Below are 25,891 nucleotides of genomic sequence, written 5' to 3' on the forward strand. Positions count from 1 at the left end.
TGCTATTTTTAAAAAACATAGTGTAATTTGTATATTTGTTTTTAAAACTGCGTGCACTTTACTTCTGGGCTGATTCAATAGCTCGGGGGGTCACTCACTTACTGTACTCCCGCCCCGGTCCGCCGCGTCCATTCTGGGCATTTGATGCGGAGGGTGAGGAGGAGCCCAGCACTTCCGGGCTCATTGTTGTCAGGTCAGCGCTCTAGCTGCGCTGTACATGATCCTGATAAAAAGTGGGGAGGAACGCAGTCGCGCGGTGGAGACGAGTAAGCCGGTGGCAGTGGCTGACTCTATCCGCTTGTGTGCTGTGTGATGCAAGTATTGTACTGTGGGCGCTGAGTCAGAGCGTTTTAAGGCAATAGCGATCGTCCTGCTATTTTTAAAAAACATTTTGTAATTTGTATATTTGTTTTTAAAACTGCGTGCACTTTACTTCTGGCCTGATTCAATAGCTCGGGGGGTCACTCACTTACTGTACTCCCGCCCCGGTCCGCCGCATCCATTCTGGGCGTTTGATTTGGAGGGTGAGGAGGAGCCCAGCACTTCCGGGCTCATTGTTGTCAGGTCAGCGCTCTAGCTGCGCTGTACATGATCCTGATAAAAAGTGGGGAGGAACGCAGTCGCGCGGTGGAGACGAGTAAGCCGGTGGCAGTGGCTGACTCTATCCGCTTGTGTGCTGTGTGATGCAAGTATTGCACTGTGGGCGCTGAGTCAGAGCATTTTAAGGCAATAGCGATCGTCCTGCTATTTTTAAAAAACATAGTGTAATTTGTATATTTGTTTTTAAAACTGCGTGCACTTTAATTCTGGGATAATTAAATAGCTCGGGGGGTCACTCACTTACTGTACTCCCGCCCCGGTCCGCCGCGTCCATTCTGGGCGTTTGATGCGGAGGGTGAGGAGGAGCCCAGCACTTCCGGGCTCATTGTTGTCAGGTCAGCGCTCTAGCTGCGCTGTACATGATCCTGATAAAAAGTGGGGAGGAACGCAGTCGCGCGGTGGAGACGAGTAAGCCGGTGGCAGTGGCTGACTCTATCCGCTTGTGTGCTGTGTGATGCAAGTATTGCACTGTGGGCGCTGAGTCAGAGCATTTTAAGGCAATAGCGATCGTCCTGCTATTTTTAAAAAACATAGTGTAATTTGTATATTTGTTTTTAAAACTGCGTGCACTTTACATCTGGGCTGATTCAATAGCTCGGGGGGTCACTCACTTACTGTTCTCCCGCCCCGGTCCGCCGCGTCCATTCTGGGCGTTTGATGCGGAGGGTGAGGAGGAGCCCAGCACTTCTGGGCTCATTGTTGTCAGGTCAGCGCTCTAGCTGCGCTGTACATGATCCTGATAAAAAGTGGGGAGGAACGCAGTCGCGCGGTGGAGACGAGTAAGCTGGTGGCAGTGGCTGACTCTATCCGCTTGTGTGCTGTGTGATGCAAGTATTGCACTGTGGGCGCTGAGTCAGAGCGTTTTAAGGCAATAGCGATCGTCCTGCTATTTTTGGGGTTATTCTGTTTTTTTGGGCCCCATAAATAACAATGTGTAAGATGGTATGAGAGTTTCCATCTCACAGTTGCCACCATGTTTTATATGAATTTTTTACACATGTTTTTATTATAGATATTTCTTAATGTGCCCCATTATGCTGCTACTTGACGCTTTCTGATATATGGAACGATATTTATTTATTTATTCCATTGCGTTTATTTGCACAGTATTTCGTCTATGTTTACAACTTGACCATCAAAGCAACCGCACTGTCACTTTAAAATTCTGTCTTTTAAGCATGCAGTATGTCATGTGATCAAGCTCCTTTCCGAGGCAAAACGCGTCATGGCAGACACGCTGGCACAAATAAACTAAATCACTTTGCACCAGGAATCTAAGGGTCTGCTCGTCGTCATTTTTGCATTTGGCAGCGAGAGCTCTGTGTGTGATGACTTTCTGGATATATATATATATATATATATATATATATATATATATATATATATATATATATATATATATATATATATATATATATATATATATATATATATATGTATGTATTGCTGGCTTCACCACAAACATCCAATTCCACTCAGAAAAGACGAACGTGAACCCAAAGTTCCTGGTGCAGTCGTAAGTTTATTGCATGCCCTGCATCTCCGCCATAACGCGTTCCAGCCCCACCCGGTCTTGATCACATTATATATATATATATATCTATATATATATATATATATAGATATATATATATATATATACATACATACATACATATATATATATATATATATATATATATATACATATATCCCAACACTTTTGTTTCAATTCAATTCAATTCAATGGGAAACAGAAGCCTTACATATGTTGAAGATGTCCTTGTGTTTCTATTTTTGTGCATCATCAACAAGGTGTAAAGTGTACTTTTACACTTGATTACACATGTGTACACTGATTTTGTACTATTGTCCTTGAAACTATTTTTCTATTTTATGTGGAAGTTTGCTTTCCTAACTAGGCCTCAATTTGTACCTGAACGCCATTTTGTCCAAAATGGATGTCACCCTTGTAACTAATGTCTTCCCTTCCTGCACACCTCACAGTTGGTCATTTCTGCAGCACAAACTCAAATAGATTATTCTTTGTTTATTTGCATTTTTATTGTTCATGCTTCCTTTGTGAACTTTCCCTGGCTAAGCCATGCAAGTATTTCTTCAAGGTCTATCTGCTAAAGTTACTGTGCCTATTTATTCATATAGCACACTGTTGTTTATGTATCTAATTTGTGAAAGCATCTCCGGATAGTATAAGTTTAGAGGCGGAAGAATAATTATTCATGTTATGGGATAGTGCTTAGGACTTAGGGCAATATGACGTTTTACAAATACTGAGCGGCATCTTGCCGACTTTGGGAGCCAGTACGCCTGCAACTTGACAGGACTGCAAGTCTCAGGGACCTGAGCGCAAACCGCCCACACCTGTGCTCGCCTGCCGCCACAAAGGAGCGCCCGGCACCCGCTACGCGGGAGCCTCATCTTGCCGACTTTGGGAGCCAGCACGCCTGCAACTTGACGGGACTGCAAGTCCCAGGGGCCTGAGCGCAAACCGCCCACACCTGTGTTCGCCTGCCGCCACAAAGGAGCGCCCGGCACCCGCTTCGCGGGAGCCGCATCTTGCCGACTTTGGGAGCCTGCACGCCTTCAACTTGACGGGACTGCAAGTCCCATCGATCTGAGTGCAAACCGCCCACACCTGTGCTCGCCTGCCACCACAAAGGAGCGCCCGGCACCTGCTTGGCGGGACGGGCGCGCGCCGGGCAAAGCCCGGGCCAAAGGCGGCCCCGTTTAAGCCCGTTGTAGCCCGGAGGAGACCGGACCGGGTCCACTCTCTAACGCAGGGGTCTACAAACCGGTCCTGGAGGGCCGGATCTATGCCAGATTTTTAAAATAACTACATGTATCTAAATGGGGATATGCACAAAATCTGGCATGGATCCGGCCCTCACACACCGGTTTGGAGACCCTTGCTCTAACGCCTGGGAACAACCATACTGAATGCTGCTCCAGTGGAGTGTAAGTACACACAAATAGTTTGCTACATCTGTTTTGAACAATGGCTGGGCGGGAAAGCAGAAAGAAGATAGTGACGACAGGAGGGCATGTAGCCGGGACATTAGACCAATTTATTATGAGGGCAGCATCTGTCCTGGAACATGAAATTGGATTAACGGAGCGCCGTCTCTCCCAGGATCCGGTATTTGCTAAAAGATCTTCGATGGGTCCCCTAGCAAATGCTCGTACACCTGAGCATCTGCCCCAAAGGGCTGTTACAGCAGGGCTTCCGAGTGGGATTAGTGCTAAGCTATCGCAAGATATGGGTAAAACAGTTCCGATTGGAGAATTGCCACAACTGGTAGCAACGCCAGACAATCCATCGATTAATCTTGATACCAATAGTATAGTATGTAGCACAGAGTTGAATATCCCAGGTAATCAACGTGGGCAAAATGAAGGGGCTATTCCTAAAAGGAAGCGGACGGGAGCAGCTATCAGGGGGAGTAAGCCTAAGCAGCCAAAGCATAATCACACTAAGGATAAGGAATCTGCCATGGGGCCAAAAGCTATAGAGTCTCCGTCCCCATCCGTAATAACTATTCACAATGCGGCAAATCGCACCCATTCATCTAGTTTTACGGAAGAATTGTTGCTGATGAAATTGGGTGCCCTTATAACGTCTTCATTACAGCCCCTGGAGGGAAGACTGGCTTTAATTGAACAAAGGCTAACTAAAATTGAACAATTGTCTAGGTCGAGTCTGGACCATATCAAGGACAAAAAGGTCAAAGAGGCGAATTCTGGCCAAATATGCGCAAAGACTGTTTCAGATGGACCTCTACCTAAAAACACCTTACCTCCCGATAATCCCGTGATTACTACAATCCATCTTACTGCCAATGACTGCTCGGATGAGCATTTGACTTTGGCCTGTAAGAATAAGGACATAGTAAATCAACAACCTGGAGAGGCGGAGTGGAAAACTCCAGGCAGGAATCCATCCAAACAAGCTAATGCAGGTCAATCGAACCTTAATTTACTATATATCGATTTACCGCCGGAAAGTGTACCCTATGTAGTTGTTTTAGTTGGGGTTCTTAAACTGGACAACCATAGACCTGAGTCATATATAGAACTACAAAATAAATCGATACATTGATTGAATAATAATAGACCATTACCAAGTAATGTCCAGTGGCAGATTTTGTTTGCCAGAAGAGTGGGTTGGGTGGGCCGTAGACCTAAAGATGTGGAGGGGGATTGTATTGTTATTAATTTTAAGGATAGCAGGGTGGTTGACCACGTGTGCATGGGCTTTTCTAATAACCCCCAATCGACAATCCAACCTCTTGACCTAAGTTACTTTTATCCCCCGCCCAATCGTAGTTTGAATCTAGGATACCATGAAAATAATACGGGATGGCAAACTCAACATGTAAGCCAAAGGCATAGAGAGGTGTGGGGTGGTAATCAGAGCCTGGTAGGCGCTTCAGTGAGCAACAGGTTCAGTGTACTCGACCAGGTAGATTGACTACCGCACACTCCCCTATTTCACTTTATTCAAGCAGAGAGGCAGAAGTTAATGAACAACGAGGGGCCTCCCGGGAAGATGCTAAATGAATATCCAAGAATTAAGGGAGTAGGGGATAGTGACAATGGAAGGCAATCCAAAGCTGATCGCGACACTGAGGGTGGTAACCAGGCTCTAACAAAGGACTTACCTAATATTATTATTATTATTATTATTAAAAGGCTCTTCTATAGCGCGTGGCCACTCGGGAGCATCCAAGATCTTAAGACCAACCAGAAGAAGATGAGTTAAAGATGCAGGTCTATTTTATCTAGGTTTTGGGAACAAGAACGTTTTTAACTTTTTTCGAAAGGCAAGTAGGTTAGGCTCTTGACGAAGAAGTGGAGGAAGAGCATTCCACAGCCCAGCCGCGTTATACGAAAACAAACGGCCCCCTGTACGAGCCCTGCTAATCCTAGGGGTTGTCAGAAGGTTTTGTTGGGTTGAGCAAAGGTTCCTAGTGGGTTTGTATGGCCTAATCATGTCATCTAGAATGGGGGGGCCTCTTCCATAGAGTGTTTTATGGACCGTGCAGAGTGTCTTGAAATGGATTCGCTCCTTTATGGGGAGCCAATGCAAGGTGCAAAGCGCGGGTCTGGCTGATGAACGATGGCTGGTGCCCGTGAGTAGTCGTGCTGCGGAGTTCTGGGCAACCTGAAGTTGCCGGATAACCGAAACAGGGGCTCCAAGATAGAGCGCGTTTCCATAGTCCAACCTGGATAAAACAAGGGATTGGATATTTCAAGTGAAGGCATATTATATCCCGAAGTTGCATCCCATCACCTTTTATGTACTGACTATTCAGGCGTACAGGAGAACATAGGGCCTGATGTTAATGGAGGGAGCGGCCTAAAGGGGCCCAATGGTGGTCTAAATGTGCTGTCGTGGAACATCGCGGGTCTTATGTCCAAACTAGATCTATTAAATTGGGGGGACTTCATTGACACACATGGGATCTGCCTCTTACAAGAGACTTGGACCCTGACTCCCGTTCATAGAGTGGGGTTTGCCACATTTCATGAGCCAGCTGTTAAGGGACCAAAAGGTAGACCATTGGGGGGTTTGTGTATATGGGTGGGACTCCACTTGGATGTGTGGTGAAGAGAGTCGATTCCAATTGTCCAGATATAATATGTATCCTATTGACCTTCAAAAATTCTGAAAAACTGGCACTTATTAATATCTATTCCCCCCAGTTCAGCATGGAGGAGCTTCCCCGGCATTGGAATCCTTGAGTAGTCTTTTGAACTCCCACTCGGGAGACGTGCATTTTTTAATTGGTGGGGACTTTAATTGTCATTATGAACCCCTCAATGGGTTTTCGAAAACCATCACTGCTGACGAGGATGCAATTTGGTCAGTGCCACCACCAAACACATATCCGGTGAATGGGTGGACCCCAGTTGTTCTCCAAATGACTTCCCTTACTCTTACCTTCTCTATAATGGCTTGTAATAGGCGATTTCCGAATGATAATCCAGGCCAAACTTCGGCAATTGATTATTTTTTAATAAGTATAGCCTTATGGCATAAAGTTTTAGATTTTAATGTCATGCAGCGATCTGAAAGTGACCATAATCCCTTGGTCACTTTGTTAGATTTCTGTTGCAACGATGCAGACCAAGGTTCTGTAAACCCTCCCAGAAGTGATCTCAGAGTAGTGGCTGGAGGGAGGCATATTCGCTGGGCCACAATTAATCAATCTACAGAAACAATGGCAAGAATGTATAAAAGCAAATTCCCCTGATAGAAAAGGCAAGCATTGTTTCAGAAAATTCCCTACATAGTGATATTAGTGAAGACCTGGGAGAAATCCACCAGGAAATGGTCGTTACGCTGGGGGATTTTTTTCTATAACACCAGGCCCACCAAGAGTAAACATCGTGGTGATAAAAATCCATGGTGGGGATGTAGGGTAGCAAAGCGAACTCTCCTAACCGCCCTCAAGGAGGGTAATTGGTTACGCATTAGAGAAGCTAGGGCAGATTTTTTTAAAAACATTTTTTTTGCAAAAACAGAATGGGAAGTAGAACGATGGCAGACTATTAAGTCCGCTCTAGATGCTAAAGATGCGAGGGCCTTCTGGAATTTGGTCCACACCAGGAAGCCAGAGGGCAAGTCTACCATCGATCCAAACATCTGTGAAGAAGCATGGCGCGTACATTTTAAAGAATTATATTCAAACTTGTTAGTTGAAGCAAGTGAGTTACCAGTATGCCTTTTAACTCCCGATCCCACATGGTGTATACCACCCTGTACAGTGGCTGAGGTACAATTGGCCCTAGCCAATCTCCAATGGAATAAAGCGCCTGGCTTCGATAGGATTCCCGGAGATTTGTACAGAGAGGAACAAATAGTGTTGGCACCCTATTTACAATTACTATTTAACGCAATTCTACATGGTCTTCCAGCACCCTGTACGTGGGCAGGGGCTGAGATTATCCCCATTTTTAAAAAGGGATCCCCTATGGAACCGGCTAACTACAGGCCAATTAGCCTGATTGATGTATCCCAAAAAATATATGCAAGGGTTTTATTACAACGATTGCAAGAATGGTTTAGCGACCAAGACATCCTGACAAGCAGGTTTTAGGGCCAAGACCTCCACAATTGACCAGTTATTCAGGCTTCAGTTAATTTACTGGAAGCATGTAGTGTTGGGAGGGGGTAGTCTATACTTAACCTTCGTAGACTTAAAATCGGCATTTTATATGGTGGACCGTAACCAGCTGTGGAGTATCATGCTGGCTATGGGGGTCCCACCATATCTATGCTTTCAGTTTAAACGACTTCATGAAGGCTCCTTTGCGCGAGTGAGGTATGGCAAAAATGGGTAACTGACGGCTCCGTTTCCTGTAGATAAGGGGGTTAGGCAGGGTTGTGTACTCGCGCCGACACTTTTCTCTCTTTTTTTAAATGGGCTGATAGAAGATCTTCTTGCCACCAAGGATATAGACTCCCCGAAACTGGCATCACGTAGTTTGCCCGCACTCATGTTTGCGGATGACACCCTGCTGCTCTCAAAGTCATCTATGGGCATGCAGCGTGTGTTAAATAAATGTAGCCTGTTTTGTAAAAAGAGGAATCTTGTGGTCAATATCAATAAAACCAAATACATGTTTTTTAATGCTAATTCCATTAATTGCCCTCACCCGATGATGGAGGCTAGACCCCTGGAAAGGTTATCCGTCTTTGATTATTTGGGCCTCAAGCTGAATGACAAAATGGGTTGGAGCCCACAGATGGTTAAGGCTAATTTGAAATTAACGCAGGCTGTGGGGGGAATCCTGAAAGTCCAAAAGAATTGTGTCTCCAAAATGATAAGCCCACCTCTAGAAATTTATAAAGTCCAAGCTAGGTCAGCATCTTTATATGGGGAGGAATTGTGGGGGTACAGACCGCCTAACATTTTTACGTCAACGGATAATAATTTTATCAGGCAAATCTTGACCCTGCCAAAAAATACACCACTAGTACCGCTAAGGATGGACTTAAACATTCTCCCAATTTCTGATGTCATTGCTACACGTCCGCTGCTTTATTGGCGGCGGCTGTGGTGCACCCTGGAGCTGGCTAGCTATAGGAAAGAATTGAAAGCGGTAATGACAACACTAGGGGCGGGTAGTATACCCTGGCTAGCGTTTGTAAGGCACTCTTTTAGTGCAATTGGTATGGAAAACTTCTGGACAAACCCGGAGGCTTCCTGTCTAGCGACCTCCAAAAAAACACTGACAAATGTATTAAAGAGTATAAGCTATTGGAAATGTTTCGCTCAGCAAAACCAACAAACCTTACTTACGGGTTTCTGGATTTAAAGAGTGATTATGAATTCGAGCAGGTCCTAGATTTTATACAACCGACTCTGGCAAAAAAACTTTTCCTCCAATTCAGATATGGAACTCTACCGCTACACGCAATCACAAACAGGTGGCCGAGAGTTTCAGATCGCCTCTGCCCTGGATGCCTAGCAGAGGAGGAAACTGCAGTCCACGTAATCCTCTTCTGCGCGGCATACAAAAAACCCAGGCAGAAATGGATTATCCAACTGTGTAGGAATTTGGGCACTAGGAGGTAGACCGATTTTTTTAGGATTCTAAAAACAGATACTAATCCAACCTATGTTGCTGCAATAGCAAAGTTTCTGTTTTCTATGTGGTTAATTCGTAGAAATTTGTTAAAATCGGTTTAGTTTCCCAGTGTTGTATTCCACCTTTTCCCTCACATTTGAAACTATGGAGCTTTTTATTTTTAGTATTAGATGGAGGGAGACTTAGTTTTATGTAGTTGGGACCGGGAGATCAGTGTGAGGTTTTTTTTGTGTTTTATTTTTAAAATTTTTGAATCTGTGTATTTAATTTATATTTTTAAAAGTCTGTTTTATATTCATGATACTATATTCTGTATCAATGATTTTATGCAATGGTATTGCTGTATAAAGCCTAAACGACATGTATGCTACTAATATCTATCTGTAATTTCCTTGGATCTGCAATTGTTGAAATTTGAATGTGCTTTTCAAGTTCAAAGAATCTTTATTCAAATTTTTCCAATTCATAAAAGTACATATCATAGTACATATTCCATAAAATACTGTTATCCATTAAAATACAGAAAAACAGGTTAAATTTACATTCTAAGCGATTTCTATCATTTTGCGTGCACCAACAGCAATTTTTAAAAAGGTACTGGTACGACAAATTACTTCTTCATTATCTAGATTTAGCAGTGCCTGATAGCATTGTTCCAGCGTAATAGGTCTATGTTTTTAAAAAAACGGAATTAGCAGCCATTTTGTATATTTCACATAAAATTGACAACAAAAAGAAAGTGCAGATCGTTTTGTGTGCTTTGCCCATCACAGGGGCAACTAATTTTAACTGTACTTTTCTGGTAACCCAAAGGGAAGTTTAACAAATACCTCACGGTGCCAGCCCTTAAGCGTAACAATAAACTTCTTTCCCAACTAGTCAATGATAATGTTAAGTACAATGCAAAAGAACATCTAGGTGCCTCAATATTCAGGTACCTAGCAGCTGTGGTTTTCCCTGATTCGATCGTCGATCTTTTCAGTAAATAAAGTGCTTTTAGTGCTTCTTTCAATTCAGATTTCTTAACAGTACTAGCCTCATTGGGATTAGAAAAAATATTTCCCATACCTACTTCCTGCAGGCTAGTATGCACATATGAAAGCCACGGGATCTTCCTCCCTCTTTCGCAATTTAAACAGTCAGTTATTATCTCTTGTGTAAGTTTTGCTGACTGGTTCGTCCAAACGGAGTGCCAAAATAACGCTGGGCGAGTATTAACAAAATCTGAGACAAATTGTAGGTTTAGTTCACTATGTGTAATAAAATTAGATGTATAAATTGGGACACTTAACAATTTCCTGCAGAACTTATTCTCTATTTGCTGGATAGTGGTACTTTTCCCAATGCCCCATACTTCTGCCCCGTAGGTCGCTACCGGGACACACTGTAGTTAAAAAAATTTAACAATCGCTTTAATGCCATCATATCTCTTTGGTCTCGGGATACTTAAAATTGAGTTAGTGGCCTTTGAGAATTTGCTCGTGGCCTGGGCCAAATGCCCAGTCCATGAGCCATTCGCAGCAAAGGTCACTCCCAAATATGGGAAATTATAGGTTGCAGTAAGTTTTCCTTCTCCAACCTGTATGGAGTTCATCTGTCGCTTGCCTGGCCCGCAAGACATTATAAAAGATTTTTTTAAATTTACCCTCAGGTCTAATTTGTCCATAAAATCTGTCACATTTAAGACCAAAGTACGGAGTGAGTTAGGTGTTCGTCCCAATAGTACTGCATCGTCTGCATACAGAAGAGCAGGTATCGGTTTGCCATTTACTAACGGGACATCAGGGGTAGATTTTTCAAGGTACTTACTCAGGCCATTAATATAGATTATGAAAAGCAAGGGTGCTAAAACACACCCCTGCCTAACTCCTCTACCTATTTTAATTAGTCCTGATAATTCTCCACCCATACCTATTCTCACTCTGGATTTTGAGTCTGTGTGTAAAAAGGCTAAAAAGTGAACCAGGGCAATGTCCAGACCATACTCCAATAAAATGGACCAACGTTTGGACCTGTTAACAAAATCAAAAGCTGAAGACAGGTCCATAAATGCTAAATAAATAGGAACCGACCGTGCGATGTTATATTTATCAATAATTAGTTTCAAGTTGAGGCATTGTTCGACTGTACCGACCCTGTTTCTGAATCCTAATTGGCATGATGACAAGATCCCACCGTCTTCTATCCATGTAGTAAGCCTATTATAGATAACACGGCCTAAAAGTTTTAGAGAGTTATCTAACAATGAGATAGGCCTGTAATTCATGGGATCAGACCTGTCTCCTTTCTTATGTATGTACAATCTGTGAACAGGTTTTTTAGGGTTCCCGCACTTGGAAACTGAAGCTGCACCAAGCTCAAACCACGGGCAACAAACGGCCCTAAATTATTGATGCTGTGTAACACTACACGCAACCCCTTTTTTGACTAACGGCAACCGAACACCATCGGTACCGCTCTCGTTTCTACAGAAACTACCCGATAAGGACCGGGTCGGAATTATCACCGGTCACCCGACAACGCGCCTCGATCATTAAGATCAGCCCTGAAGATTCACAGCCACATGCTGTGATGAAACACGTGTAGGCTAGAGTGACAGGCACAGTGATTCTGAGAAGAGAACACTGTTGAGCAATAAAACTTTTGAAAACTTATGTTTGGTCTGATCTATCCCATATGTATGACCATTTGAAGATTGAAATTCAATTTGATACGCATAGTGTGCTCTGGATTCCTATACTATCCTTTCTTATGTATGGGGACTATTATACTAATACCCCAAGTTTCTGGCATTTTGGCTTTAGGAAGACTGTTAAAAACATTCACCAGTATTGGAGCCCATAAACCCGGTTGCCATTTGATGATTGAATGTGCTTTTATGGTTATATTTGACCGCAATAAAGTTTTTGGATTGGAATACTGTGCTCTGATTTGCTGACGAAATGATACTCCACATTGAGTCAGCAGTTTTGTTATTTAACATGTGAAAACAATGTATAAAAACCCTTATTAAGGGTGTGAGCCACTTGGTATAAGAATAATTTCTGTTTTGCATTTCTCTATTGCCCTATCCACTGGGACCCTTTATGGCATTGATTCTGTACCGTTCTATTTCTGAATTTTGTAATAAAACCCTTTATTCCACTGATCTAGAACTCAATCATTGAGTGGCCCATTTGATTACTTGACTGTATTTCTGATGTTTGATCCGATGAGAGGTGTCTTCATGCGGGACACACAGCCTTATGAAACTGAGGTTTAACACCACCTCTAATCCAGAGAATTGTGGGTTTCTGATTGAGGTGAATTATGGGGTGTCTGAAGTTTCGGGGTCCCCAGCGCCCACACATATACTTTTTTTGCATTTAAATTGTGAAAGATAATTATACATTTTCATCATAGTTTCCGCAGATTTCGTATGCTTTCCTGGCAAAATGTACCTTTATTCCCTACAAAAATGTATAAATATTTCCACACAACGTTGCATACTTTTAGAGATTTGGACTATCTATAATTATTAGCATACTACCTTATCATGTGGTCCTATGAGGATCACCAGGCTACAATAGTCCTTTCTCTGATAACAAATGGTATGTCATGCTTTAATGCTACTGCTGCTGTCCTGGGCGGGAAATACCAAGATGCAGCTGTTTCTTTCCTTTGGTGAGGGGTGGATTAATGCAGTGTCATGCTGTGGTAGTGGTTTCTGTGTAATGCACTGTCATGCTGTGGTAGTACGTTTTCCGGTGTGGAGTGGCACGCTGTGGATGTGCTTTATGAAGTATAAATTAGCCTGGTATGTCCAAGCCCTCAAGGGAAAGGTCATACCACTGTGCTACTTGGTGTGGTAGGAAGCAGCATGCAGTGGTATTACTTTCTCAATTGTGGAGGGGCCTGCTGTGGTGCAACTTTCATTGGTGTGAAGTGGCACACCGGTGTGGTGATTTCTCCTGCATGGAATAGCATGTTGCACTACTATTTTGTGGCATACAACTGTGGCGCTTTCTCTGGTGTGTAGTAGGGTGCTGCTGAAATTCTTTCTCTTGGGATTGCATTCTGTGGTAGTGCTATCTGTGGTGTAGGGTCGAATTCTGCAGCAGTTCCTCGCTAGACTGGTGCGACATGCTTCGGTAGAGCTTTCTCTGGTTTATGTGGCGTGCCGTGGTATTGTGTGGGATGTAGCAATAGTATGTTCTGTGGTATGGAGTGTTATGCTATGTCAGTCTCTGCTGTGGAGAGAGTGTTGTGGTAGTGATTCCCTCATAATGAGTGGGATACTGCAATAGTACATTCTCTAGTATGGTTTGGCATGCCACTGTGGTGCTTGTGCTCGTATGGAGTAGCATGCTGTGGTGTTGCTTTTATTGGTCGGGACATGCTGCAGTAGTGCTGTATCAGGTATTTAGTGGTTGTTTGTGGCAGTGCTTTCTTGGGGACTGAGCATCATCAGTGGTTGTACATTCCTTGGCATGGCTTTGCATGCCACTGTGGTGTTTGGGTTGGTATGGAGTAGCATGCTGTGGTGGTGCTTTATTGGTCTGGAATGACATGCTGCCGTATTTCTTTATCAGGTATGGAGTGGTTGGCTGTGTTAGTGCTTTCCTGGGTACTAAGCATCATCATGTGGTTGTACATTCCTTGGCATTGCTTTGCATGCCACTGTGGTGCTTGTGCTTGTATAGAGTAGCATGCTGTGGTGGTGCTTTCTTGGTCTGGTATGACATGCTGCAGTAGTGCTGTATCAGGTATGGTGTGGTTGACTGTGGCAGTGCGTTCTTAGGCACTGTAGATCATCATGTGGTTGTACATTCCCTGGCATGGCTTTGCATGCCACTGTGGTGTTTCTGCTGGTATGGAGTAGTATCATGTGGTGGTGCTTTCTTGGTCTGACATGACATGCTGCAGTAGTGCTGTATCAGGTATGGAGTGGTTGGCTGTGGCAGTGCTTTCGCGGGCACTGAGTGGCATCATGTGGTTTTACATTCCTCAATATGGTTTGGCATGCCACTGTGGTGTTTCTGCTGGTATGGAGTAGTATCATGTGGTGGTGCTTTCTTGGTCTGACATGACATGCTGCAGGAGTGCTGTATCAGGTATGGAGTGGTTGTCTGTGGCAGTGCTTTCTCGGGAACTGACTGGCATCATGTGGTTGTACATTCCTTGCCATGGCTTTGCATGTCACTGTGATGATAGTGCTGGTATGGAGTAGTATCCTGTGATGGTGCTTTCTTGGTCTGGTCTGGTATGACATGCTGCAGTAGTGCTGTATCAGGAATGGAGTAGTTTTCTGCGGTAGTGCTTTCTTGGGCACTGAGTGGCATCATGTGGTTGTACATTCCTTGGCATTGCTTTGCATGCCACTGTGGTGCTTGTGCTTGTATAGAGTAGCATGCTGTGGTGGTGCTTTCTTGGTCTGGTATGACATGCTGCAGTAGTGCTGTATCAGGTATGGTGTGGTTGACTGTGGCAGTGCGTTCTTAGGCACTGTAGATCATCATGTGGTTGTACATTCCCTGGCATGGCTTTGCATGCCACTGTGGTGTTTGGGTTGGTATGGAGTAGCATGCTGTGGTGGTGCTTTATTGGTCTGGAATGACATGCTGCCGTGTTTCTTTATCAGGTATGAAGTGGTTGGCTGTGTTAGTGCTTTCCTGGGTACTGAGCATCATCATGTGGTTGTACATTCCTTGGCATGGCTTTGCATGCCACTGTGGTGCTTGTGCTGGTATGGAGTAGTATCCTGTGGTGGTGCTTTCTTGGTCTGGTATGACATGCTGCAGTAGTGCTGTATCAGGTATGGAGTGGTTGGCTGTGGCAGTGCTTTCTCGGGCACTGAGTGGCATTATGTGGTTTTACATTCCTCAATATGGTTTGGCATGTCACTGTGGTGTTTGTGCTGGTATGGAGTAGTATCATGTGGTGGTGCTTTCTTGGTCTGACATGACATGCTGCAGTAGTGCTGTATCAGGAATGGAGTGGTTGGCTGTGGCAGTGCTTTCTTAGGGACCGAGCATCATCATGCGGTTGTACATTCCTTCGCATGACTTTGTATGCCACTGTGGTGTTTGGGTTGGTATGGAGTAGCGTGCTGTGGCGGTGCTTTATTGGTCTGGAATGACATGCTGCCGAATTGCTTTATCAGGTATGGAGTGGTTGGCTGTGGCAGTGCTTTCTTGGGGACTGAGCATCATCATGTGGTTGCACATTCCTTGGCATGGCTTTGCATGCCACTGTGGTGCTTGTGCTGGTATGGAGTAGCATGCTGTGGTGGTGCTTTCTTGGTCTGGAATGACATGCAGCAGTATTGCTTTATCAGGTACTAGCAGCCCGTCCTGACGTTGTCCGGGTATGAATTGCTGCCGGCCAGTAGTATATTGTTTTGTAGGATTTCGTTTTGATAGCATTTCTTATCTTTGACAGGCCTGTGAAACGCTCCAATTCACAGTGCACTGCTGATGCACTTAAGAGTGCGCGTTCAGTAGTTTGTGAACTCGAGTTTCTCTACTTTATTTTTCCTTGCAATATTATACAGAGCAAACTCGACAACATGGCATGAGCACAATTTACATTACAGAAGAACACATTAATTTGTGGTAGGCACGGGGAGACAAAGCGATTTGCCTGGAATCACAGGATGTTGAGCTGATGCCGAGATTCGAACGTAGCTCCCCAGCTCTAAAGTTTGCAATTCTAGAACTTGTAGCGGGAGGTGTGTCTAAAAGTGTATGTCGTGCTGGCCATCAGTGAGAGAGACGTGTGCATTTTTCAAATTGGTGGTGAAAAAATATGAGTATGTTGCTGGAGATGTGGGCCGCCGTGCCACCAATGTACTTACCCGGGGAGGGTAAACACCCCTTATTCCGCAACTTTCTTTCCATATACCATCACTCCGCATACTTTCATTACGAAAGTACCATAACTCCGCAATGCCATTATAACGCATGGCATTACATTTTATATGCTTTACCATGCATATTTTTACAACGAAATTCGTTGTAAATGCATGAATGGTAAAAGCATGTTTTTTTAAATGTTTGGATAAGGTAAGTATGGGTATAGGGGTATATGTTTTGGGGTACTGAGGTATATGTTTTGGGGTGTTTGGGTATTTTAAGGGTTCAGATATAGTTTTGGGTTATGGGGTACAGGGGTAGTTTCAGGGTTTAGGGATAGGTATGGGTTTCGGGTACAGGGGTATTTTTAGGGTTCAGGGCTAGGTTTGGGTTTTGGGGTATAGGGGTATTTTTAGGGTTCAGGGGTAGGTTTGGGTTTTGGGGTACAGGGGTATTTTAAGGGTTCAAGGCTAAGTTTGGATTTTGGGGTACAGGGGTATTTTTAGGGTTCAGGGCTAGGTTTGGATTTTGGGGTACAGGGGTATTTTAGGGTTCAGGGGTAGGTTTGGGTTTTGGTGTACAGGGTTATTTTTATGGTTCAGGGCTAGGTTTGGGTTATGGGGTACAGGGGTATTTTTAGGGTTCAGGGGTAGGTTTGGGTTTTGAGGTACAGGGGTATTTATAGGGTTCAGGGCTAGGTTTGGGTTTTGGGGTACAGGGGTATTTTTAGGGTTTAGGGATAGGTTTGGGTTTTGGGGTACAGGGTATATTTATAGGGTTAAGATGGGTTAGTGTTTAAGGGTGTTGGGGTATTTTAAGGAGTATGGGTGGATTATGATTATGGGGTGCAGGGGTATTTAAAGGGAGCAGGGTTGACACCCGGAGCTGGAATGTACAGAACCTGGGAAGAAAAAACAATGAAATATTGGGCACAACGCTCGCTTTTTTTCCCCCGTAATCCCGCGCCCCGCACACGCCCACGCCCCCAGCACACGCCCACAGCACACGCTATGAGACATGGCATGAAGGGCGGAACGTACCACACGCCCCCAGCGTTAGTCACGCCCCAGCACACACCCACAGCACAACGCAGACACGCCCACAAGGGACTACTTTGCTGGCACGGTTCTTTTACCCTTTAAATGTTTACGGTGGGCGTCTGCATAGCCTATGTCCTTCTGCTGCAACTACCCTTTCAAACGCTGTATTGGGTGTTGTGATTGGTGCTGTGGTTCCTGAGATTACCCGCCTCAAAGGTTTGAGCTCTCTCTTTATTATATTAGTATAGATATATACATCTAGCCCCGCTCTTCCTATGGCACTCTATGTGGAGGAGAGATACAGTACCATTGACCCAAATGGTAATAAGGAACTGTATAGCGATGGATAACTGGAAAAGGTCAAAGTGGCTAAGTTACGTGGAGTCAGTCTTAAAAGAGATGGGGCTCCACAAACTTTTTAAAGACCCCCTGGCATGTAAGAAGGTGTCTAAGCAGAAAGTCATCGGCATGTTTATGTTAAAGGCTGAACACAAGCACAGGGAATATTATCAGGAGAAATCCACAGTACAGGTTTATCACCTTAACTCAGCGCCTATGGTGGGAGACTTTTCCTATTTAGCCAAAATAAACAGCGCATGCCGTAGATTCATACTGCTAAGATTCCGCACTAATTTAATTCCCTTAATGCTTGGTTATCCAGAGAAAACATATAACCATTCCAACTTAATCATGTGCCTATGTGATCATTTATCACCACAAACCGAATCCCATATAGTCCTATTCTGTGGGTTCTATGAGAGCGAAAGGAAGGCCTACCTGAAGCCAATTCTAAAGAAAATGGGACACAAACAGTGCAGGGTAGCGTTATTCGATTTAAAAACACTACCCAACCCCTTGGTTTGATACTCTGTAGCAACAATCTTATGGGCCTGTATGAAGAAAAGGAAGGGGTTGACATTTATCACATTAAGCTGATTGTAAATTTTAATGAATTAATATCCGAGAAATGAATTGCCTCTTTTATTATGTTTTTTAATGCATTCTCATCTTATTCTAGGATCATGAAGACATTTTGGGGAATTTAAATGATAATATTCTTGTAACAACATTTTTATTGATGTACTTATTATGTGTGCTTTTATGGTCATTTCTAATATGATCGAATAAAGATGATGATGATGACTATGGCCGTGCTTTCTCGGGTAAGTAGTGTCCTCCTTTGATAGTGTTTTTCCTGAAAGTGAATTCCAAAATTGTGGTAGTTCTTTCTTTTGTTGACATTGCCATTTGACTGTAAGGCTTTCTGTACTGGGCAATGGCATACAGTAGTAGTGCACTCTCATGTTTAAAATGCAATGACGATACATTTGGAGCGGGCGGTTGTGACACGAACCAGGTTTGGAGCCTTCTTCGGGCGCTCACATGTTCCTTGATGACTCGACACTACGATGAGAGGAGCTTCCCTAGTGATACAGCTTGAACAGAGAAGGCATGCTTGGTTGTTCATATGGCAAAGCTAGTAGTCAATCACCCTGAGAGGGAATTTGTGGTGGGTGGGTAGGACAAGGAAGGATGTAGAACCAGAAGAGAGCTCATTGGTCACACAGTATGGTTTGAAATCAATTATCCTCCCTGGGAGCCATTGATCCAGGTGCTGCAGAGAGGTAGCTTCGACAATGCAAGATTAGTCGTTTTCTGGCTGCAGCTCTAAGGCTGAATCATAGGTGTGGGGTCCAATAAAATGATCTCCATGTTGTTGGGTTTGAGCTTCTGGAAATGGTAACACATCCCTTGATTGATGACTGGGGGACCTGTGGCTGATCACACATCCCGTGACTGGAAAACAGGTCACACATCCCTTTATTGATGACCTGGAGAAAGGTAACAGGTCACACACACCCCTTGATTGATGACTGGAAGACAGGTGACAGGTCACTCATCCCTTTATTGATGACCAGCAGAAAGGTGAAAGGTCACACACATCCCTTGATTGATGACTGAGAGACAGGTCACACATCCTTGATTGATGACTGGGATTCAGGTGACTGATCAAACATCCCTTGATTGATGACTAAAAGACAAGTGGCTGATCATCACACATCCCTTGATTGATGACTGGGAGACAGGTGAAAGGTCACACACATCCCTTGATTGATGACCTGGAGAAAGGTGACAGGTCACGCATCCCTTGATTGATGACTGGGAGACAGGTGACAGGTCACACACATCCCTTGATTGATGACTGGGAGACAGGTGAAAGGTCACACACATCCCTTGATTGATGACCTGGAGAAAGGTGACAGGTCACGCATCCCTTGATTGATGACTGGGAGACAGGTGACAGGTCACACACATCCCTTGATTGATGACCTGGAGAAAGGAGACAGGTCACACATCCCTTGATTGATGACTGCAAGATCAGTGGCTGATCAAATATCCCTTGATCGATGACTGGAAGACAGGTGATAGGTCACACACATCCCTTGATTGATGACCTGGAGAAAGGTGACAGGTCACACATCCCTTGATCGATCACGGTTAGACAGGCGGCAGATCACCCATTCCTTCTTTGATGACTGCAAGACCAGTGGCTGATCAAACATCCCTTGAGTGAAGACTAAAAGACAAGTGGCTGATCATCACACATCCCTTGATTGATGACTGGCAGGAAGGTGACAGGTCACACATCCCTTGATTGATGACTGGGAGACAATGACTAATCAGGTAGGTGAAATGTTAAATTATCTCCAGATCTTAGCAGGATTGAGTGTTGTTAACATATGTCAGCAAGAACCCTTGGTGATGGATGGTGGATGAGAGAGACAGCACCTATGCTATTGCCCTGACCCTTGAGAGACACAACAATTGAGCACATGGAATGGAGATACAGATGGGTAGGGTCATGCTCTGATATTACAAGGACAGAATAAGTCAGCATCTGTTTCATTTGGGATCTTTGTACCAAAACCAGATTGTCAGGAGACAATGATGAATGGATTGGCTGATGGTATAGAATGCTTCCGAAAGACACCAAGAGGATTCTGGGTACAATGCTTCCTCCATTCATCTTGATCGTACTGTCATGCAGAGCAGATATATCCATGGATTCCATTCAACAGAGGGCGATGAGCCAGCCCTGCTTCCAATGGACTCTGGAAGGACTCAGGTTGCTCCATCCATGCTCTAATCAGCAATGGTGATGCTTTTTTCTGGTACTGAATACAATTCTTTGCTGGTGCCGCCTTCAGGTGAACAATGGTGTGCCGCAGTAAGCCTTTCTCTGACAGGTAATGCTCTGCTTCAGTATGTGGTCTTTGGTGAGGAGCACCATGTTGTAGCAATATTTTCTCCAAGAGGGTCGCAAACCTGTAGCAGGGCTTATTCCGGTAGGAAATGCCATATTGTAACATCATTTTCTCTGAAGTGGTTGCCATTCTGTAGCACAGCCTCCTCTGGTGAGGAACGGGATGCTGTGGAAGTGTTTTGTGGCACTTTTTCTAATCGCATAGTACTATACTATGCTACTGTGTTTTCTAAATGGGCCGCTATGCTGCAGAAGTACTTTCTCTGGTGGGGAATCTTCCTGCCGTGACTTCCTTTGTTCCCCTTCACACACCTGAGCAATTTGGCCATTTTGTCAGCTTTGTTCTTTTAAGGCCACCCAGACTAAAAATCCAATGATAACAAAACACAAACAATCCAGAATAATAAAACACACAGACAGATGTGGGACATGTGATTTGAAAAATGGTTTTATGGCTCACAGTTCATGCCAAGCATTATTCAAGTAAAAAATGGGAGATTCAGAGGGTTGCAACGCCCCCTCTTAGCAACATTCAAGTTCTGAGGAAGCCACATTTCTTCACAAGTGGCACACCAAAGTCTCTAAGTAGAGGCCTTCCTCCCTCACAAACACTGACATGTCTACACATATTTTGGACATATATGTGTATATGAACATACATACATGCTACATGCTACTCTACATACATACAGAGATTTGTTTGCAATATTTTCATAGAGACTAGCTAGCACATATCAGCCGCAATGCAGTGTCCTGAGGCCTTACAACACAGAGAAGATGGTTATTGGCTGATATATACCTCCTTGGTGGACTATAGGTTAAGTACAATCCAAGAACAGTTTTTTGTTAGAAATAAAAAAATATAATCCTTTTTATGGAAATAAAGACATTAAAAATATATATATCCTTTTTCAGCAGGGAACAGTCCCCACGTCCACAAGACTCTGTGTTCCCAATGCTTCTGCACTGCACTTAATTGTCATACAATAAAAAAGAACATTCAACACACTTTATGGTCAATGTGAACTCCTGGCTTTTGTCCATAGCTTCAAAAAATAATCTGCACTTATGTACTAATGGCAATGTTTTTGAATGATATGGTTTCTCGAGCTTTATTAATAAAAACAGTTTAAAAAAACTAATAATAATCTGCAGAAAGTGGACTTGGAAATGGAAGTATAACATAGTGGAACTATGTCAGGTTCCCTTTGTCAGTGCGTTGGGTGACAGATGGAAGGGAATTTTAGTTTTAGTGGAGATGGACACCAGCATGGCTTGAGAGGTCACTGGATCCTTCAAGCTTTTCAGAGTGGTGATTTTCAGAATGGCATTACTTGGCCTACTTGTCTGAAGAAAGTGAGGCCATTTGATTGGCGTGTCACAGTATTGTGGCCTTGGGTCAAGGGAGAAGTTTCAGAATACACAAAGGTGATGCTGGCAGGTCTCTGCGAGTCCGTGAAGAACCTTCAACTTTCAGAAGCTCATGAAATACCAAGAGCGTAGTGGTACTGTGCTTATAGGGGGTGTGTTTATAGTATGTGGCAGGATAGTGCTTCTCAAGCCTGTGTTGTATCAGAGGAGCGCCTTGAAGATTCCTGCTGAAAACACCTTTGCAATGCACAGGTGTTGCCTAATATCAGCGCGAAGGGGAAGAAGTATCACAATACTTCCAATTAAAGATTATTTTTGTGGGTCCACTTATCCAGCTCATCCCTATTCGCTGAGATTGTCTTTCTTCTGTTGCTGGACAGTTGTTAGAATGCTTGTCTCAACAACATGTGGTTGGAGTTTTGAATAATATTTTGCCATCGCAAATATGGATCCAGCGTGGTAATGTGTAACTCTTTGAATTTTGCTCTCTTCAGATGACTCATGGGTCTTCCACTTCTTCTTGAGACTTATCATTAGTCCCATTTGCAGCGTATCGCATGTCTTGATGCTCCAAGCCCATAGAGATTCTTGGCTGCAAGACTTCACCATGTTGTCCATTGTGCAAGTAGAGCACTCTGGTGACCTTTCTGCTTCTTTAAATTGCATGTCTCCAGGAAGTCCCATGCCCCCCTTCCTATCTTGTTGCGCTCCTTTCCTTACAAATCACGTGCATGCTCCTCCTCACTAGTGCCATAGTTCTTGCTCAAGGGCCTGTGGCCCTATGGACTACAGAGTGGCACATGTGGAGGACCTGGGATTGTGATTGGCCAACAAAAGGGTGCCTTGCAGAGATTTGCAGAAGCTGCATTGGAGATAATGCTGAAAGTCTGGGGTGTGGGACGAAGGCATGGTGACTTGTTCAGAGGCTTCAACTGCTGTCTCTCTTGATGGAGGAAGGTGCCTCGCATTTAGGCCAAGATCATGGATAGCCTTCAATCGGAAGATGCCTTCAGTGGTATCCTACGTGGGAGCATCCCTTACTCTCATCTGTAAGGGGGGATGCTCTGTAGAAAGGCTATGATTGGACAATGGCTTATACTGAGATTACATTTGAGACATCTGGTGGGATTAACAAAGAACTGTCCACCTGCAGGAAGGGAACTTCCTGGAGATTCCTTGAGTGGCAGTTTGTATGAGACTTTGGCTTGCATTGTTCTGCTAAAGGTCCTAAAAGGAAAATGCAATCTTTAGCACACTTGCATTCTATACAAGCTCATAGTCAGCTTCCAGCTGAGACAGGACCAAGAGGCCCTAGCTAGCAGCTTCAAACCATATCCACAGGACAGGCATCTGCTAGAGGGACAAAATACCCAAAATGCCTTGCGAACCAGTCTAAGTTGACTGGCTTTATCGGAAGTGTGTCTCTGTCATGTCACATCACAAGTTCTGGATGAGTATGCAAGTGTGGCTCTTCAGAGGTATTCTGTGTCATCCTCAGAGTCCTCGAGCTCGCCTCCATTTTCTAAGAAAGTCTGTAGCCTAAGAGTGTTGTAGTTTGGTGGCGGTGTCCGAGGCACCTGGCAGTTGGATGGCACAGGCAGGGAGAGGGCCGTGTTGAATGTTGGTGGGTCCTCATCCTGAATGCAAACGGGATTGTCATGTCCGCTGTCTGCAGCAACAGCGTCTTGCGAGGCCGCCGCCAACTGCGCCTGCCTCCGCTCCTCCTTCTTCTGCTGGCAGCGCTTGCGCATCTTCTGCCAGTGCTGTCGCGCAAAGACCCAGAAGGAATCAACACAGAAGATCTCCACAATCTCGATGACGCACACCATGGAGCAGCTCAGCCACAGGCCCAGTTGGCCCCCAAAGTTGGAAAGCAATGTTGCAATCTGGAGGAGAAAACAGAGAGATGGTGAGCCAGACTTTGCCAGGGTTACACCTTTAACCCATCCCCACCAGTGCATATGAAAACAGACTCTATGAGCTAATGGTAGGAACAAGATAGGACTTAGAGCATATGAGAAGCTCCACTTGGAGAAATCCTTAGGTTGATAGGAGTTTTGGAAACTCTGTGATGAAATTGTGCTTGAGAGACATCAGACAAAGTAATTATTTGGAATACTCTGCTGTAAATCTGGATTGGAAATGCTCTTGACTTGACCTGCACTCAAAGTCTTATGTGACTTAACCTGCACTTAAAGTCTTATGTGATTATACTGTGAAAGGCTTTTATGTCAAACTGTTTTTGGGTGCTCCAAGGTAAAGCTGTGTTTGGGAATCAGACGTAAAAGTTTGTTGAACTTGTGCTAAACCTGTCTGAGGGATTATGCAGAGACGCTGTGTTTAGGAAACTATGTGGCATAATGGTGTTTGAGAAACTGTGACACGTTTTGTGTTTGAGGGTTCAGTGGTAAACCATTGTGTGGAAGGAAAGGAAGTCTAGTAAATCTGTATTGGGGAATCAGGGTAAAATTGTGCTTGGGAGTCAGTGGTAAAGCTGTGTTCGGGGAACCTTGGTAAAACTGTGATTGGGTTAAAAATATGTAGAAATCTCTGGTGCAATCTTTCTAAGATTACATCCTGAAGCACACACACTACGGAGGCCATCTTGGAATTTGTTTTCTTTCATTCTTTGAGTAAACCGTGTTCCAAGATGGCCGTTATGCAATGCACATGTGTCTCAATGCATACCCGCAAACCAGTGGCTTCTTGTAATGCATATTTTGAATAAATATCATTCCAAGATAACGCAGTGCTGTGCGTTTGTGTCATGATGTCACAACACATGCGCATGCTTTAGTCGCCATCTTGGAATGGTGTTTTCTCAAAGAAAACAAAATGCAGCAAATGCCAACAGTGCATGTGAATGCATCACAATGTACCGGCGACTAATCTGGAATTAATTTTACCATTCGAAAATGTTATATGGACATTTTTAAACTGTAATTCAAATGTATGAACAAGATCTATAAACCTGTAGGCGAGATCTATAAGCAGAATCAGCACCTTAGAAAATAGTAAACTTACACTGTTTGCTGGGCTCTCAGATATCGATCTCAGATTCAGATCTTTGTAAAATATTCCCACATTTGCTAGGTCATATCTGCAAAACAAACAAGAAGATGTAAGTGTTCGAGGTAACCAGAAAAGTACTTTCTTTGAAACATGTACAATGTATTTTAAACTCAAGTACCATTAAGTCAGAAACTGACCTTGCAAAAATGTTAGATCTATGCATATATGCCTATCAAAAAGTGTGATAATAATTCTGTGAAGTTTCCACATGCACATATAGGCTGAAAAAACACGCAGGTCCTCTTTAGAATTTGGCAGATGGGATACCCAGTCAAAAAGTGACAGATTTCCCATCTGCCTTATTACAAGTGCCCCAGTCTATTATGAACTTGTGATACAACGAACGGATACCTGCCCGATTTGTGACAGCGTGTTCTTTCTGCCAAACTCCAATAAAGCCCATAGACTGCAAACTCAGACACTCATTAACATGCACTCCCCAAAAAATCATCTTACAAAAATTAGTTTCTTCCTAAAGTCAACCAAACTTGGTTCTAACCTATCATAGAATTGGGTTAACCAACAATTCTGATACCATTTGTTATATATTTTAGTGCAAGTACTTTATGCCAGATTTAGATGTTTCTCAACATTTTTGTACGAATATATTTATGTACGTTAGATATTTTGTCATTCTTTGTTTTGAGCCTATGTTTTTGTAGTCAGATATTCTGGTCCAAACGTTTGACATGCAACTCATGTGAATGTTATGGAGAGAAAGATGAAGCAAGGTAGTGCAGAAAATAAAGAGAGGACGATGAATGAACCGCAAAAAGATACACCAAAAGGGGAAGAATGAAAAAAGAACAATGAGGTAAAAAAAAAGGATGATAGAGAAGGAGGGAGTAAGGAAGAGGAAAATAAATAGGAATAAGTGAAAAATGACGAGTGAGAGCGATATGTCGAAAAGTAGAAACTGAGAAAAGGAAGTGGGAAGTAAAGACATTTATATGTAAGTAATTTGAGATATATAAAGTAGTGGTGTGTAAGTAAGAAAGAAAGATGTAGAAATATAAACTACAAGAGTATCAGGATGGGTGAATATAAAATGTGTATACATACTGCCCTATGCCGCTTCTAAGTCGCTTAAGGATGCTGAGTCTCTGTTTGGAACC

At 43.7% G+C, this 25,891-nt stretch overlaps 1 protein-coding gene across 1 annotated transcript in view; it reads right to left on the reverse strand.

The window, feature by feature from the left end:
- Positions 1–23,140: 23,140 nt before the first annotated feature.
- The window catches only part of SCNN1G (sodium channel epithelial 1 subunit gamma), a 74,692-nt gene continuing 71,941 nt past the window's right edge, over positions 23,141–25,891 (reverse strand). Inside the window, exons 12-13 of the mRNA XM_078664168.1 lie at positions 24,729–24,804; positions 23,141–23,590 (exon numbers count right to left, since the gene is read on the reverse strand). Of these exons, the coding sequence (XP_078520294.1) occupies positions 23,177–23,590; positions 24,729–24,804 (490 nt within the window). The 3' untranslated portion in view covers positions 23,141–23,176. The remainder of the gene's footprint in view (positions 23,591–24,728; positions 24,805–25,891) is intronic.

This window comes from Lissotriton helveticus, chromosome 10 (assembly GCF_964261635.1).
Source record: "Lissotriton helveticus chromosome 10, aLisHel1.1, whole genome shotgun sequence".
In the NCBI taxonomy this organism is placed as follows: Eukaryota; Metazoa; Chordata; class Amphibia; order Caudata; family Salamandridae; genus Lissotriton; species Lissotriton helveticus.